Source organism: Amblyomma americanum, chromosome 1 (assembly GCF_052857255.1).
Source record: "Amblyomma americanum isolate KBUSLIRL-KWMA chromosome 1, ASM5285725v1, whole genome shotgun sequence".
Classification (NCBI taxonomy): Eukaryota; Metazoa; Arthropoda; class Arachnida; order Ixodida; family Ixodidae; genus Amblyomma; species Amblyomma americanum.
The window spans coordinates 186,645,979-186,662,127 of record NC_135497.1 but is presented as its reverse complement, the minus strand read 5'-3'; the positions used below and the strand labels follow the sequence as shown (position 1 = coordinate 186,662,127).

At 47.5% G+C, this 16,149-nt stretch overlaps 1 protein-coding gene across 6 annotated transcripts in view; it reads right to left on the bottom strand.

Annotated features, from left to right (window-relative positions):
- The window catches only part of VAChT (Vesicular acetylcholine transporter), a 213,823-nt gene extending 198,045 nt beyond the window's left edge, over window positions 1-15,778 (bottom strand). For 3 of the 6 annotated variants that reach the window (XM_077648035.1, XM_077648034.1, XM_077648037.1), the window contains exon 1: window positions 15,665-15,778. In XM_077648035.1, coding sequence (XP_077504161.1) covers window positions 15,665-15,700 — 36 coding nt within the window. In that variant the 5' untranslated portion in view covers window positions 15,701-15,778. The remainder of the gene's footprint in view (window positions 1-15,664) is intronic. The other 3 variants (XM_077648039.1, XM_077648036.1, XM_077648038.1) reach the window with 3 other exon arrangements.
- Window positions 15,779-16,149: the final 371 nt, after the last annotated feature.

Below are 16,149 nucleotides of genomic sequence, written 5' to 3'. Positions count from 1 at the left end.
CTTAGTAGTGAGCCCGGACAAATCGTCGCTGCACTTTCAGAGGCAGTGAATTTTAGAAGTAGCATGTGCATCATAATCACAGTTTTAGGTACCTCAAACAATCAAAACTGTGGCCCGGGGGGGGGGGGGGGGGGGGCACATAAGCTTCGCCCTAAGGGCATGTCGCGACAGTGTTAATGGGTACATCCCCATAAATGCAGACATTCTCATTCTCTACTTTGCACTCATAGATCCCTGAGAGTCAGTCTTCATACCATTCCTGGAGCAGAGGTACAGCGGTTAAGCGATGCGCCCCTGCACTGCGATGGGCGGTGCTACCACGGCCCACCGGTGAAGCATGAAACGCTTAGTGCTAGCGAACTAAACGTGCCAAGCACTCCCCCCTCCCCCCTCTCTCTCTGTCTCTCAAAAACACACACACACGCGAGCGCCTGTGCGCGCGCGCACGCGCACATGGTTGATGTGTGGGAAGCAATTCGTGGAGGCTCACAAGGCATGGGTCCCTTGGGTGAAAACAAGTTGCGTGCGGAGGAGCAGCGGAGAGGGCGATCTCTGGATGGAAAGGGCAGAGAGCTTGAGCATCCTTTTACCGAGGACTGAATCCCATGAGGTGAAAGTTTTCGGAGGTATAGAGGGTATCAAAGACATTCCAAAGGTTTTTCGAAGGCGTGGCCAAGGCAATTAGATGTAAATTCTGCTGGTTAGGTACCTGCCTATTATTCCGAATTTTCCGTAAAATGTACTAATTTTTGGATCCGTCTGACGATTTTAGGAATGCTGCCTCAATTATACGGATAAAAAATTTTAGTAGCGAAAAAAATTTGTAATTCTATTAAAACCCCACCTTTGCCGGTGATACCTTGCACCGTCACGAGAGGGCAGCATGTACCATTTCTGGATTGATCACTTAAAAATAGGTGCGTGCGAATGTTCGAAATTTCGGATACGAATCCAATTTGTGTCATATTTGGTTCATATTCGATTCGTGAAATTGATATATAGGTATATCGAGAATTTCCGCATATTCGAAAATTTCTAAATATTCGGCTGCGACCGATTACTGCGCCGACTTTCAGAAATTTGACCGCGGCAGAACCAGAAAATCCGTGCAAATTATCCTAAGGTCGAGTTTAAAGTGACAGAAAACAGTACAAAGGCATCGTCTTCGCTGTCTTCTTCGTCGTTTATCGAGTGTACAGATCACATTCGGATGCTGCTAGGCTTGACTGTGTGCGAAATTCCGGAAGTGTGTTTACCCACATATGACAGCTGAACACGACGAGATGGTCGACCACCCGCTTTGAGCAATCACAGCGAGAAAGCGCTCAGTTTTTTTCTTTGATCCTTCCGTAATGTGTTACATATTTAACGCCTACACCCACGACACGCGTCCTGTCGCCATCAAAACTCTCCTAGCGCCAGCTCCGCCTTCTCGTATCGGACAGCTACGGTATGCGGGAAAGCCCACTTGCGGAGTTTTGCATGAGGCTCCCGAAGGGGCGAGTCAGGATGTCACAGCAGGACAAACGATCATGCGAAAATCTCGAATGTTGCTAGGTGCATCTGAAACCTGTGCACCTCTGATGTGCGCGTAACGGCAGGCGTGATGACAATAGGAGGGATCCTGTTACTGGGGTAAAAAATTTCATTGCCGCTTAGTTTCGGTTTCTGAGCTTCGCCGCCAGGCCGCGGTGACGGGGGCTATAGGCCGCGCATTCTCCAGCCGTCTGAACTCAGCTGCGCTCCGTTTTCACTCTTGAAAATGTTTTTTTTCACCAAATAAAGAATGTACCCCGTGGTTGGAGTCCCTATTTCAGGATTACATTGGTCGAAGCTGCTAATGTGGCTCTGTTTACGAGCAATTTCTGGCCTTCAGGACCTGCGCTGAGCAGGGCGGCCTCCCAGTGGTTAATGGTTGGGAAGGGAAGGGGAAATGACCTTGCTTTTCTGGCAGGCCCATAGTATAAGGTAGAGATACACAATTTCTCCACATTCCCGACAGTATATCTTTTAAACTTCCAAGTACCAGGTGTGCAGTGATTTGGGGATGTGAAGTGTTGGTTTGTACCCTTCGTAATGGTATTTATTCGTCCCTCCTTTATTCTTTCGAGAGTTTGAGAGATTCTGATCGTTATACCCTGTTGTACTGCAGGATTTAAGCAAAGGTGTCGAGTGGCACATCATAATTATGCGCATTCTGCGATGGTGTCCGGGGCCGCAATTCGCGGGCGAGGTCGTGGGTCCCCGTACCCCTTGGTGCCCAGGAGACCATGTTATGAGCGCTTAAGGATCCGAACGGCCTGCCCACCGACCCGGCCCTCGATGTAGTTTCCACATAAGCTTTGAGAGTCTGAGATCACTACTGTCTGAGGTTGCACCTAGATGGTGAGGGTTACGGCTACTTCCTTGGCAATTGCAACATCTCTGGTTTTGATCGACGCGCAGCCTAGTAGTCTACCTCCTGGATCAGTAGCTACCGCAGAAAAATGCTGCTACATGGTCCGGCTGCGCCTGTGACTGTGTGTATTGTTTGTGGGGAGTATTAAATTCTTTTCTAATGCATTTTGTTTTAGCTTTTCTTCTGCCCTTGTCATAAGTAGGATGCATATTCTTGGGGATGGGGTTAACATGAATTTTCTCTCTCAACTTTGGTTGTATATCTTCTTTCTCCATCATACCCGGGGAGAATGGTCTTCGGAGCTCCGAGTATCTCGAGAAGTTTCCTTCCAGCTGGTATATGAGAGTCTGATTATTTGACTGCCGCGTGTCTTAATTAACTCCTTCATCATGCTGAGGATGCTAAGCCTCATGAGTTGTCAGCTTGATGTGTGCATAGGGAGTCCCAAGGCTTGTTTAGTGGCTTCCCTGACGATCGTATCCAGCTTCTCCAGATACCTCTTTTTGACAGAGAGAGATAGAAAGAGAGAGAGAGATACGATTTCACATGATTCTGGGTAGAACGAAGGCTTAGACTAGTCCAAAATTTGTGGATTCTTACATTACGTTTTTCATGTTAGTAACGGGACGGATCGTCCTGGTGACTTCTTCCGTCGTTTTGTTAAACTTTTCTATAATGAAGTTGTTACCTTTGTTCGCCTCGATTTCCAGGCCAAAAGTTTGAAATTTCTGCACACTTGGCATCGGAAAATCCCCTATCAATACTTCGCTCCCTGACGTTGGCTTCTTGGGTCCGATGACGAGTAATTACGATTTGTATGGAGCGCACGATAGGTTTCAGCGCTCCGCATACCTCGGCTCTTTACATGCTGCCTCATTGAGGTACATGGTCATATCCTCCGGAACACCTTTGTTCCACCATATAATGATATCATGTGCTTACAAGACGTGTTGAATACTTCGGAGTTCTTGCAATTTTTCCTGTAGTTTGAGCCAGGCGAGGTTGGACAACAGGGGTGAGAGCATCGCTCCTTTGGCGGTTCTTCGGTTTCTGAGCTTATACTTGTTCGAAGCTAACCCGCCCGCCTTTATTACTGCGATTCTGTCTGTGTGAAAGTTCTGAACGTAGTTAAAGGTTTGACTACCACAGCCAGTGTGTTCTAGAGTGTTTAAGTTATTGTCATGGCTCACATTGTCAAATGCGCCCTTAAATTCTAACGCGATGATTGATATGACTTGCTTCTTTCTTCTGAAGTTGCATCAAAACGTCTTGAGAAGAGAGGGGTGCCCTGAACCCGAACATAGTGTCTGGGAGCAGGCCCTTTTTATAGAGGTACCCTGTAAATTTGGTGTTAACCACCCTCTCAAAGTGTTTTCTAAGGCATGACGTAAGGAAAATTGGCCTATGATTGTCCGCGTTGATAGGCTTTTTGGATTTCAGAATAAATAGAACTTGAGCCACCTTCCAGAAGCCTAAGATTTGTACCATTTCCCAGCTGGCATTGAAAATTTTAATTGCTTTCTTATGTGTCGTGTCATCGAGATACCTTATCCCCTTGCCGGTGATCGTGCCCATCGCTGGGCTTGCATTGCTTCACATTGCTAAGATTTCAGCCTGGACTTCTTCGAGCGTGAGTTCCCCATCTATCTCAGGATTCTCTTTACCGGTGTATATCCTATAAACGCGAGTGGTGTCTGCCGAGTGGTATTTGCTTCTGAGCTGGGAGACGAGGTATGTGTCGGTGCCTAGAAACTTTTCTTATAGCGCTTGCTAATGTGTCTTGTTGTTCCTTCTTCGTGCAGGTGAGGTCAGTGATTGGCCTGAGGAGGTTCCAGGTCCTGGATAGCTGGGGCTTGCCCTGAGGCTATCGCATAAATTAAACCAATTCTGACTTGGTAGTTGTTCTGCGCACACTTAAGTCTTAGACTTAATTTCTTAAACGCGGGCTTTAAGTTGTGGTTTACCTTCTGTCATTTCCATCGTTTGATGACAGATTCGCGTGCTTCCCAAAGGTACAAAAGATGTCCGTCGACCGCGGGAACATTGCGGATGTTCTTTATCCTCTTGATCTGTCCATCTTCTAGATTCGTGAGTCTCGCCGTCCAAGCCTCCAGGTCTAGAAGCTCCGACTCTTCTTCTAAGATTACGTGATGCTCCCTCCACTTGTTCCAGTCGGTGATCTGCGATTCCCCGGATGCAAAGAACGACCGCTTCGAGTGAAGATGGCCACTGCCCAAAAGCTCTCCCGTGTCCCTCGTGTAGCATCCTTACATTTGTTAGATAGCGTGAGGGCTGGACAGGAGTCTCGCCGACACTGTTGCCGCGTCGCGTGGGAGTAAGAGGGTCCATGAGGATATCGAGTTTTAAAGGGAAAGCTTTGCTAGCCTCTCGGCGCCGATTTCGCTGTGTCTCCACCAATGAGCTTGAACAGGAGGAGCGAGGCTGCGTAAGTAACCACGTGACGTACCACGTTACTTGCAGCAGCTGCAGCCGCGCGCTCCCTATCCAGTGTCTCGTTATGGACGAAACAAGTCAGCCGGAGCCGACGTCCTCGAGAGTGGGTACTCGCTGACGTCGGGCCGGGTCTGATCATCCGGTCGACGTTGCCAACCGTGCGAGGGACTTAGCTATCGATAGGGAGCGTAAACGGGCAGCCGAAACCGATGAAGAGCGGGAGCTTCGCCTGGCTCAACGGCGAGCGAAAGATGCCGAAGGAAGGCAGCGACGAGCCTTGGAAGCAGCCGCAGCGGAGACGAGCGAGCCGCTGGAAGTGAGTTCTCGCAGTGCGGAACGCACAATGAACCACGTGGTTATGCAAGCTTTCGCTTGCGTAACTAGGGTTAGCTGAGCTGAGCCGCAGCCATTTTTCTCGGAAACATAGCGCGTGCAATTTTACGCTCCTGGAGGTGCCATTGAAATATCCCCAAGAATAATCACTGTCGGATGCCGAATGGCGCGTCGCTGGCCATTTCTTTTTCCGTTTTTGTAAGTAATCTCGCCCGGCTGACGCCAATGCGCATTTCCCTCGCTTATGTCCGCGTTTTACTTCCAGCGCGCCGAAACTGCGCGCTCATCACGGGCTTTTTCGTGTTTGTGCTATGAAGCCCCCTTATACGGCTTCACCAAATTTACGGACTTTTGGCAGTTCGTTTTTTCCGGGAGCGCAGGGCATTTTATAAATCGACCTTCGGATAATCCAGGAATTTCTTTCGGTCCCTTAAAATTTGAATTAATGCGGTTTTCCTAGCCATCGTGTTATTTTTAGTTGCCAGTTATGTGCCGATTCAAGTATTTCATTTTGTTATTCATTTTGCATGACCACATTGCGGGTTGCATACTTTCATGCTGTATGATCACGTAGTACACATTTATGTGGGCATTACGTTTTTTATATGGTGCTGTGTTAGTCGAGTTTTGTTTATTTCAGTTCAAAAGACCATAAATAATCTAGAAAAATAAAAGTGCAACATTTGCGTGTTTATCTTTTTTTGAAATATTTTTTTCATGCTGTACAGTTACTTCAATTCATTTTTACATACTCGCATTCGATTCGCAATCGAAAATTTCAGTATTCGCTTACCCCTACTTAAAACTGAAAAAAAAAAGTGTGTGGGCCTCGGGCCTCATGCTAAGTTCATCGTCATCAGATGGGGCACGCGGCCGCAAGAAGACGCGGCAAAACGGCTTGAAACACCTCTCAAGAAATTATGCTCTTGTGAAGAGACTGGACGGCTCGGCAACCTGCGCGCCTCCGCTGTAGTGACCGCCGCAGTTATGATGAAGCAACAGAGTGGTGTGCTGGTCTGATTGGTTAACATACATATGCAGACTTAGTGCAAACGAGTGTTCTTTTTTTACCTGGAGCTGAGGCTGGCAGAGAATCATGTTTGCTGGATGCATGAAGCAAGGGCTGGTAAACCCCTTCTAAATATCAGATTCCAACATTCAAGACTACAGTCAAATACGGGATAGCTATGTCGTGCATGTCGACAGCCCTCAAACAGTCGTGCCCTTACCGGGTTGAAGAAGGATTCCTGAGGCAGGTAACCAGACTTCGAGAGGTCGGATTCGCGCAAGTGGATCTCGCAAGGTTGACAGAGAGAGTTCTGGTGAAATCGAAGGGAGTAGCTGGTCCTGCAGGCGATTCAGGAGCTTAAGGGCGAGTCACGAAAGAATGTCGCGCGTATCGCGCACATGCAGGCGTATCACACCAGCTCAGAAAAATAGTACCGAGACACAACGTGCAGGTGATGTTCTCCGCTGAACACATGGTCGGAGAGTGTGCGCAGCAGTCTTCTTCCCAAGAAGGTAGACGAAGCTGCTTAACCAAGCATGCCACCGAATGCACTGCTTGCAGGAAAGGGGTGGTGCACAAAGTGCCTTTGTGCTGAGGAAAGATGTGTTAGCCGAGACGGGAGGGTGCACAAAGGGGCGGCTAAAAGAGCACCAAAATTCGCTAGGCACTGGATTGCCAGGAGTGCAAGAAACGCGAAAATCGCACATGTGCGCCGGACTGCATGAGATAACACCGCGATCTCATACAATCACAGCAACCAGATCTGCAGGGAAATCTTTGAGGCGTATTGCATCGCCAAAACAGAGAATACGTGCGTGGCCAAACCATCTCCAGCTTTACAAGAAAGGGAACTAGCGTATCTAGACAAGCGCCGACCACAAAATAACTATATGACGTCATTTTATGTTTTCGTTGCTCTAACACATTCTCGCGCTCTTTTTCTCTACATACATCACGCATTTTTCAATAAGCTTCAAGTTGTCAGTCAGAGCCAGTGTCGTCAATTTCTTCCGCGTCCTTCGTGTTTGTTGCCCTAAATCTGCAGAATGTATGACCAAGACGCCAACGGAAACGTGGCACGTCAATCGCGCTACCGGAGGGCCATGCAGCCGCGGCGGAACGTTGCGCTCGAAACGCTGCACGTGTGCGGGAGGCCATAGCTACAAACGTGCGGCGCGTCAAACAGTGGTGTTCCCGGCGTGCCAGCATAGACCAATCAGTGGGTGTTCTGCTTCTGTGTCTTCCAGAGCGGGTGTTCCAAGCATTATCTGCAGCGCGCGACCGGGCGCGTACTCACGCCATGCGCTTGGAGTTGTGCACTTTTTTTTGACGCGTCGGGGCGCGGCGCGCAGGCGCGCACGGCGCACGACGCGTAGGACGCAGAAGTGCCTATGGAGTCGGGCCTTTACTCGCACACTCGCAAGGCCATGCATTGTGTGCAAGTAGGGCTCATTCCTTCTTTACAGCACGCAACGGGGCGAAGGTTGTGTTTAGAAATGCAGGCGCAAATTGAACGCAAGCTGAGGGTGCACGAAGCGACGCTCCTGTGTTCACCTTCGCTGTCTCAGCCCCAGGGAGCCCACGCTTACTTCGTAAACACGACGCTCAGCGACACGTTTGAGCAGCGTCAGAGCCTCGCTTTCGTTAAATGTGTTCCCCAAATTTACCCGCTAGCTCGGGAGCCGAGGGCGAATGCACGCATGTACGAGCACTTCAAAACATCTACTTCGACAGATTACTCCCACAGGGACGGTGCGCGTGCGGGCGAACTTCTCGAGTTCATTTCGCGCCGAACTCGCGAGCCCTCTAGCTGTGTTGGCACTCCCTCAGTACATTTGTGTCGGGACGCCTACTCACTAGTTTCAAAACGGGGGTGAAATTTCCACATCTGCACATCTAATCTGAACGTTCGCAGGGTTTCAACTCTGGAGCGCACTCCCCAAAGGGAGGGGGAAGAGCGCCGTCGCAGCTCTCATTGAAGCATGCTCAAAAGAAAAAGCGCTCACTACCCGTAAAGCTCATGAGGTGTTTCAGATGGAGTAACAGCGTGTTGCAGGTCTGTACAACCTTGGGCGAAAGTGAGGAACCATCCCCCTCTTTTCATGCTCTATTCCGCCTTTTGCGCGATTAACTGCGTTTCTAGAGGTTGTCCAGTGGTAACGCACTCGGCACTTGCTCAGTGCACTCGTATTCCTACATAACAGGTCTAAGAACGGAGAGTGACGTACAGATGTACATACGCCATCAGACTGCCGGTGGTTCTTTACCTCCGCTCCTCAGTACTCGATTGTCTAGCAAGGCGCGTTATGCAGGAATATTTTCGAAGTGGTAAATGGGTTGTGAACGCATACGGCTCGGGAGGCCATAATCTCAGGCTAAAAAGAAAAAGCGATCGGTCTGGTGTTCTTTCTTACTGCGTAAACCATGCAAATGTACCTCGCCCCCCCCCCCCCTCCTGCCACCAGGAACCTGTCGTCAGTTGAAATGAAGTCTACAGCCCAAAAGAGGAGTCTGCACCCTCCAGAAGCACCACCCATCAACCACATCACCCCTTCCCTCTTCCCCTGCCACCGCCCCTAGCCCTAGGAGGCTGCCCACCTTCAGCCTCCAAAAGCGCCATTCACCACCCAACCACCTAACTCTACCCTCTAGAAGCGCCACCCACCACCAAGTCACCTACCCGCGCCCTCCACAAGGCCTCCATCTACTAGAAGGCCACGCAGAAGCGGAGCGGAAAAGGGAAAGCGGAATCTAATTCAAAAACGCAGCAGGAAAGCCAGCTTCCCCTTGCACGCCCCCCCCCCCCCCTCCCACCTTCACCCTCCGGAAAAATTCTGTCAGGTGGGTGAAGCTTCGGCTTAAAATAAAAGCATTCATTAGAGTCAAAGCATTAAAGTGATCATCGAGGATAAATAAAACTGCTTTCACGGAATTGTCGCGTCAGATGTCTGATCGTCCCTTAATTTTTCTTTTAGCGCGTGAATATTTCATTCTCACATTGCATCAATAATACTCAAATAAAGGAAGCCACAGAATACAAATACCTAGGCGTAACGTTTACAAACACTCTTTCGTGGTCCAAACACATTGATAACATTTGCGCATCCGCTTCCCGAAAACTCGGCTTTCTGCGTCATAAGCTGAAAACAGCACCTCCTGATTTTAAAATGCTACTGATTCCCCGTCACAACTCATGGCTGACAACCATATCCCTACCTTATAATTGCGAAGAGCTATAGCACGACTTAAATTTCTTTTCACGATGTATGACAAGTCGTTAGAATTTAATGGACGGCCATACATTCAGCGTTACCTGCCACGCGTGTCAAGGCACCGTCACGCTCACAATTTGCTGCCTTTCCATGCCCGTACTAACTTGTATAAATATTCTTTTTTTCCTCGTACAGTTAGCCAGTGGAATGGTCTCCCCTCTGAAATTTTTTCCACTGATAATTTTGATTAGGCGCTGCTGCTGTATTTTGCGTCGTGACATTCTGTGACGTTTTTTCTGTAATTTTATCAGGTTATCATTTTTCTGAGGGGTAGCGTATGCAAGTTCATTTCTGTGAGATTACGTAAAAACCATTCTACATAACTGAAATGCGTGCTTGGTCACTTTTGTTCTCTTCCCATATTTTGTTCTCTTTCACATGTTTAACGCAAGAGCTTATTTCTAATTGATGTTAATCGAGAGAAAATGTTGTACGACACGCCCACCTGCTTGGTCTCGTTGAGACCGCAGTATTTGTAAATAAATAAAAATAAATAAATAAATAAATAAATAAATAAAATATGTAAACAGTGTGGGAGAAGTGCTGGCACCACAAACTTCATTTACAAAGTGGGTCCTGCATAATCGACGAGACCTTAGCAAGATATTAATAACGACGGGAAATGTACTGGACAGTGAAGAGAAGCCTCTATAGCGTAGGACGACCATCACACAATCGACTGCAGAAGCTTTAGGGCATCCTTCCTACGAGAGATGGCGGTAGTGTGTTAGCTGTGTGGTGGTCGCGAGAGGGTGCGAATTTTCACCCCAGAAATGCAGCGGCCACCGGGTCACCCGGCGCATTCACAACGTAGCCCAACGCCACTGTCACAAGGTGTTCGCGCACCCAACAGGTTTTCCTTCCACGGCGCCCAGGAATTGGCCTGTTGCGAATGGTTGTGTGCCGCGCTCACTCACAGAGACATCTGGCTAGGGGGTACACCCCTGCACTCTCAAGTGCTCGTAAAAATTAACGTCGCTTTCGGAACCCTTAGAAACGTCCCAGCTAGAGCTCGGCAAGTCTTACTTCAAGAAAATGCAGATGTTCTGAGCAGATAAAATATGTAGAATAGTGCCTTACAAGTTCGTTTTGCCAATGTGAGTACAGCGAAAAAAATTTACTTAGAGCGCGTCGACTGCCCTGCGTCAGGTTTGCGGATAGCAGTTTCCCTTGACCGCCAAGAGAATATATATACGCATTTCTGTAACGCGTCATTAAGTCTCGACCTATGTTCACGCTGACTCAGCATATCGAACGTTTGCACGCCTGACCGACGGGCTGACCTGTTCAGCTGTTCAGCTGTTATTGGTAGTCTCATCGGAATGACTGCGACTAGGGTGAGGATGCCGCGCCGTTCTACGCTATCACTATAGGTGTTGCATTTCTGAAGCACTGGTTTTATCACAGCGGTGCGTCTTACGTACTAAGGGCAGACTTCAGTGCTCATCAACCGCACTGGTGAGCACGCCCGCAAGAGCACCGTGACGAAGAAGTAAATGAAGTTGCCTCGAGGTATCAGCTTTTAACATATTCCACCTCAGAAATTTCAATCTCTTCGAGAGACGTCTGACTTAGCTCCGCTTGCACAGTTGGTCCATGTAAATCTTGTCACCTTTACCTACATGGTTACTGCGAGATGGTGATAAACGTCTTCCAGTGTGAGAGGCCATATTGCACGAGAGCTTGTTTTCACGTAGTGGTGCTCCGTCGGCAACGCTTTAACGCTCAAGCCGCTCTAGCGGTAACGGCGGCAGTCGGGTGATCTTACCCTTATATCAAAATGGCATATCGCCTAGCCTAATGGAGGGAAGTGTGCTAGAAAAGACGCACTGGCTGAGCGGCGCGCAATCGACTCGGTGCATCCATCTTCAGACATCCAATATGCGGCTTCAATGTGAGAGCTGGGAAACCCATTTAAATAGGTCACTCAAAAGGAAGGGCTTCGAAGGCGCCTGCTTGTTCCCAGGTAGAGCCAAACATTAAAATTATTATAAAATTGGTATGCAAGTTGCAATAACGTTACGTGTTACATTGGAACGCTATTTTAATTTTAAAACTGTCAAATAACGGTACATGTTGTATCTATAACTTTAGTTTTAACATTCAACGTAAACATTGTGCTAATGCTGAGCTCTTAATGCTAATATTAACTTAAACATTATTATAGCCTTAAAAATTTACGAATAATGTTGCGTGGTATACAGTAAACATTACTTTAACGTTCGAACTAAAGATTACTTTATTATTGTGCTCCATAGGTCACTAGAACGTTTGAATCGTAAAAATAAAGCAAGATTACAAATATATTTCCTGCACTGTTTCCCACTGCTTTCCTCACTGTTTTTACAGTAAAGATGTTCTTCAGTTAGCAGTACTTTGCAATAAATGTCTTAGAATGTGCCTGCCATAGATCCTGTGAACAGCCACGTTATTTTGTCTGAAAACATTGCTTATCGCCCGTTCACCAATATCACTCTTGGGTCAAAAATGGCTATATAAGCTTGTCTTCATGGTATCCGTTCAGAGGTGAGTGAGTTGCATGTATTGGTTGTAGTGTATTGCAGAATTCAAGCGCCGCCCTAGTTTTCGGCAGAGGTGGGAATTTGACCTAAAAAATCTTGACCTCACCTCAACCTCATCTTCATCAGTTGAGATTGAGGTCTCCTGAGACGCCCTCACCTCACTTTTCTCGAGGCCACTGCTGACCTCACTCAGCCTCACTTCAACCTCAAATTGTGAGGCTGAGGTCGGCTGCTCGACCTCAGAAAAAAAAAGGCGATTAAGAAGTTTTTCAGATAAAACAATTCTGAGAAACCTGCGAGACAGGAAAGCAAAAGTGATGATGGTTTTATTTAATAAGGTGTGTACAGATACTATTGCTGTGCACGCAATAGGAGAAGCTTATGATCTGGGAGGAACACTCGGAGAGTTTATGGCCTGCGGGAAGCGGTGTCCCATACGCTGTTACCAGCAGTACGTCGGAGAGTACTTTATTAGTGTCAATATTCTGCAACCTGCTTCGTGTATACCTCTTCGTATTGTAATCCTCTCGCTCATTCACACACTAACCGGCAGATGACAAACACAGGCTTTCTACACCGTCTACAAGAAATTGGGAGGGGGGAGGGAGGTATTCAGGATACTTTTTTGAGGCTTGAGAATAATTAGCGAATGTAAAGAAATTGGTCGTCGATGTACTTTCCAATGCGACGGCTACGCAGACGCATATCAGTATATCTCGATTTTCAAGTTCTTTCCGGCATAACGAGAGGACTCAGCGTAGATAGTAATTTTGTCACCCAGAAAGCGCTCTTTTCAGTACTCTCTATGCTGCCTTCGAAAACACTTAACAAGCTGCGACTGTAGTACACCGACAAAGGCGCGTTGTATTTATGTCTGTGTAGAAGCGAGCGGCTCCTTTTATGAATGCGAAAGCATTAGATGGCTCACTTTCAAGGTCATATCCGCAAAAAAAGTGTCCTCAAAAAACGGTACCATGTGACGTCATGAGCCGACGAGTCACGCGGCGAAGACGATGACGCCACGCAAATAGATGCTAATTAATCTAAATATGTAATTCTAAGACATTACTATAATTAGTGATGACGTCATATCAGTGTGACGTCGTAGCTCATCACGCGACAATGATGTAATGTGACGTCAAACCTAGTCACGTGACGACGATCTAATATGACGTCACGCCTTGTCACGTGACAACGATGTAATTTCACGTCATACCAGGCCCCCACCCACCTCCAATTTCAAGATCCATATGGATCCCACATTACTACACATGAGCGCATGAGGCATTACAAAGAGTGCCCACCACCCGGTCCATATTAAATACATTCGGATTGTCCAGCAGGTAAACGCGCCAGTTCTCATGTATGACATACTGCAAAGATCATGCAACGACACATGCGTTTTACTCTCGAGATGATGGCGATGATGATGATGCTAACAATGTATCCTTATGAGCCCGGGGAAGTCTGATATACCGCTACCAAATTAAATGTTGCCAGAATATTGATTAACTATTGTACATCACCCAACAACCGAAGACAATTATTGTGCGGGAAAATAGGAATATCTGCAGCTAATAATTAAGGATAACGATGTTGATGTTCCTGGGAGGTCAAGACCCTCCCCCGTTTCCGCCACTTCCCTCCAGGTGGCGATGGTAATGGTTTCGAAATCCTGGGAATTCTCCGATGACTCGGTGATTCCGTGGCATTTTGCAAGAAAGGGCTAGATGACGTCTTCGAACACTGTGCCGGCTATTGAAATCACACGGGTCAAAACAACTGGCCTAGAGTGGGCAGCGTGAACCGCTCTCTCTGTCAAGAGCACCACGTCTCAGCGCTCAAATTTCACCGCAGCGAAATCTTTTGCCAAGCCTCCACCCCACGGAGAAAAAAAAAAACACCGCCTAAATACTCATACGCCTGAACAGAATTCTGGGTACCATTTCGTCAACCAGTCAGTGAGACAAACTGCTTTAAGTCACTTGTTTTTCTTCAAAACTGAACTAACCACGCGAGCATTCGGCGAAGCTTGTAACGTGAACGATGGGTCTCTGCCAAACAGTTAAAGGAAAGAGTACGGGTAGCGCCTGGCTGTCAACCTAACTGATCCCATACGAGAAAATAAAAAAAACAGAGAATGATTACAAACATACAAACAAAAATCGCACACTAAAAACAGAAGCGAACAACAGTGTGCCCCATTAAACGTAATATTAGAAGGTTTGAAACAGCGACTCAGCAGCACAGCGCCAGCACGTAATCAGTTCTATTCACACATTTTCATTAAAAAAAGGGAAAAGGAATCAGCTGCCACAGGACCATACATTCATAATAGTTTTACACGTTTTCACCCATGTAACACCGCTGTGCTGGTACGTTCACTTCGTGCTGCGGTGTTTCAGCATAATAAGTGAATTGCCGAGAAGGAATAAGGAACCGGAGACCAAAAAGAGGTTATCCGGAAGGATATAAAAGTGAAATTATATTTATATCTGCTTGCATTACAAAACGGGAATATACAGAAGCAGTGTGAGATTCGAAAGGGGAAGACACCGAACAAAGCTTCGACGGCGCCATACAGGTTTTTCTGGCTTCGTGCTTTTTTAAACAAATCAGCAGGTGTCCGTGTTAGGAAACGCCTGAATCCCATTCTCTCGCCTGTGCCGACTGCTCCAGTTTCTGTTAAGTTAGCTTGTTAAGTTAGCTAGGCAAGAGACGTGGCGTCAGCGCCGGCAACGAGCATGAACACGAAGCAGTCTTGCTTGGGCCCATCCGCGCTGCGACGAATTTATTGCGTGCTTGTTGGACTGAACTTATTCGTTTGTGGCATCAAACAAAGCTACCGCGGGTCAACGTGAGTTATGTGATTTGCGCCCTCTCTGGAGTTTGAGCCGACCGGCAGGCAGCTAGGGGTGCTACGCCAGCGGGATAAGGGGGAGGTAGGGTTGCGTGCCGGGACAGCAGCACTCATTCCAGGAAGGCCAGAGGGGTGGGTCCTCCTGTGGGCTCATGCTCAATGGACATTACGACGCAGCACCAAAAGCTAAGAGCGGACTGCGGCATCCGGTTGTACACACAGGAGAAACCGAACACCAAGCGTCATTGTATGGACACTGCGGTGATGCTCTGCAACTGTGCTTCGGAAGCGGCACTCGTCGGAGTAAGACACGGCAAGTGCAGAGAGTCTCGATCTCAAAATTTTAACCTCACTGAAAGATGACCTCACTCAACCTCAAACTCACGCGTGAGGTTGAGGTCTGATTTGCTGACCTCACTCACAAAACTTCAAGCCATCGCCGACCTCACCTCAACATCACCTCACGACGTGAAGTTGAGCTAATTTTGAGGTTCAGGTCGACCTCATGTGGTCGAAACCTCATGAGGTTGCCCACCTCTAGCTGTTGTTCCTCCCAAAGCGTCATGTTGTGTAACTTCAATATTGACGGGCCTGCATGCTCTTGCAAGGTTACTGTGCCAATTTAGACGTAGTCGCATTTATACTGCTGAAATGTTTAATTAAAGTTAGGGCAAGGTTATTTGAATGTTTAGTAGCAACGTTTCGAAAACGTTAGAAGAAAGAACATTGCATTAATGTTTGAGGAAAACAAAAAGTAACATAGTGTAACGCTTGGTTGCTGCCTGGGTTGCTCAAGTGATAATATGCTCCACTTACCTTAAATGTCCCGGAAGCTCGCGGGGCTTTGTGCATCCCAGCAGACCGCTCTCCGAGGATGTCGGCGGAGGACTTTGTAGACTCTTTTGTACTGGTCTTTCCCAATCACTGTCACCAATGACAGCCATCGCTCAAAGTAACGTGTGACAGCCGAGCGGTTAATCTATTTCGGGTCTGCATGCCAGATGGTTCAAGCAGATTTCGCCATCCAAGGATTGCGCAGCCCGTTGCGTCTTCCCGAACGCTGCAGTGCTTCAGGCACGAAAGGCGCAAAATATCAAGTGTTACTAAATATTAATGAGATCTTGCACCAACGCACTTCGATGAGTGTAAAAGGCAGTGGCGCAAATTAATATTTTTTCTAGAATACAAATCGTTCGTTGGTGTCTCAGTGCTGAACCCCGTCCTTGCTTCAAAGTATCCTATCAATATTACTCATCCGAAATTATCATGAAGATGATGCATCAGTTACAAAAATGAGCATT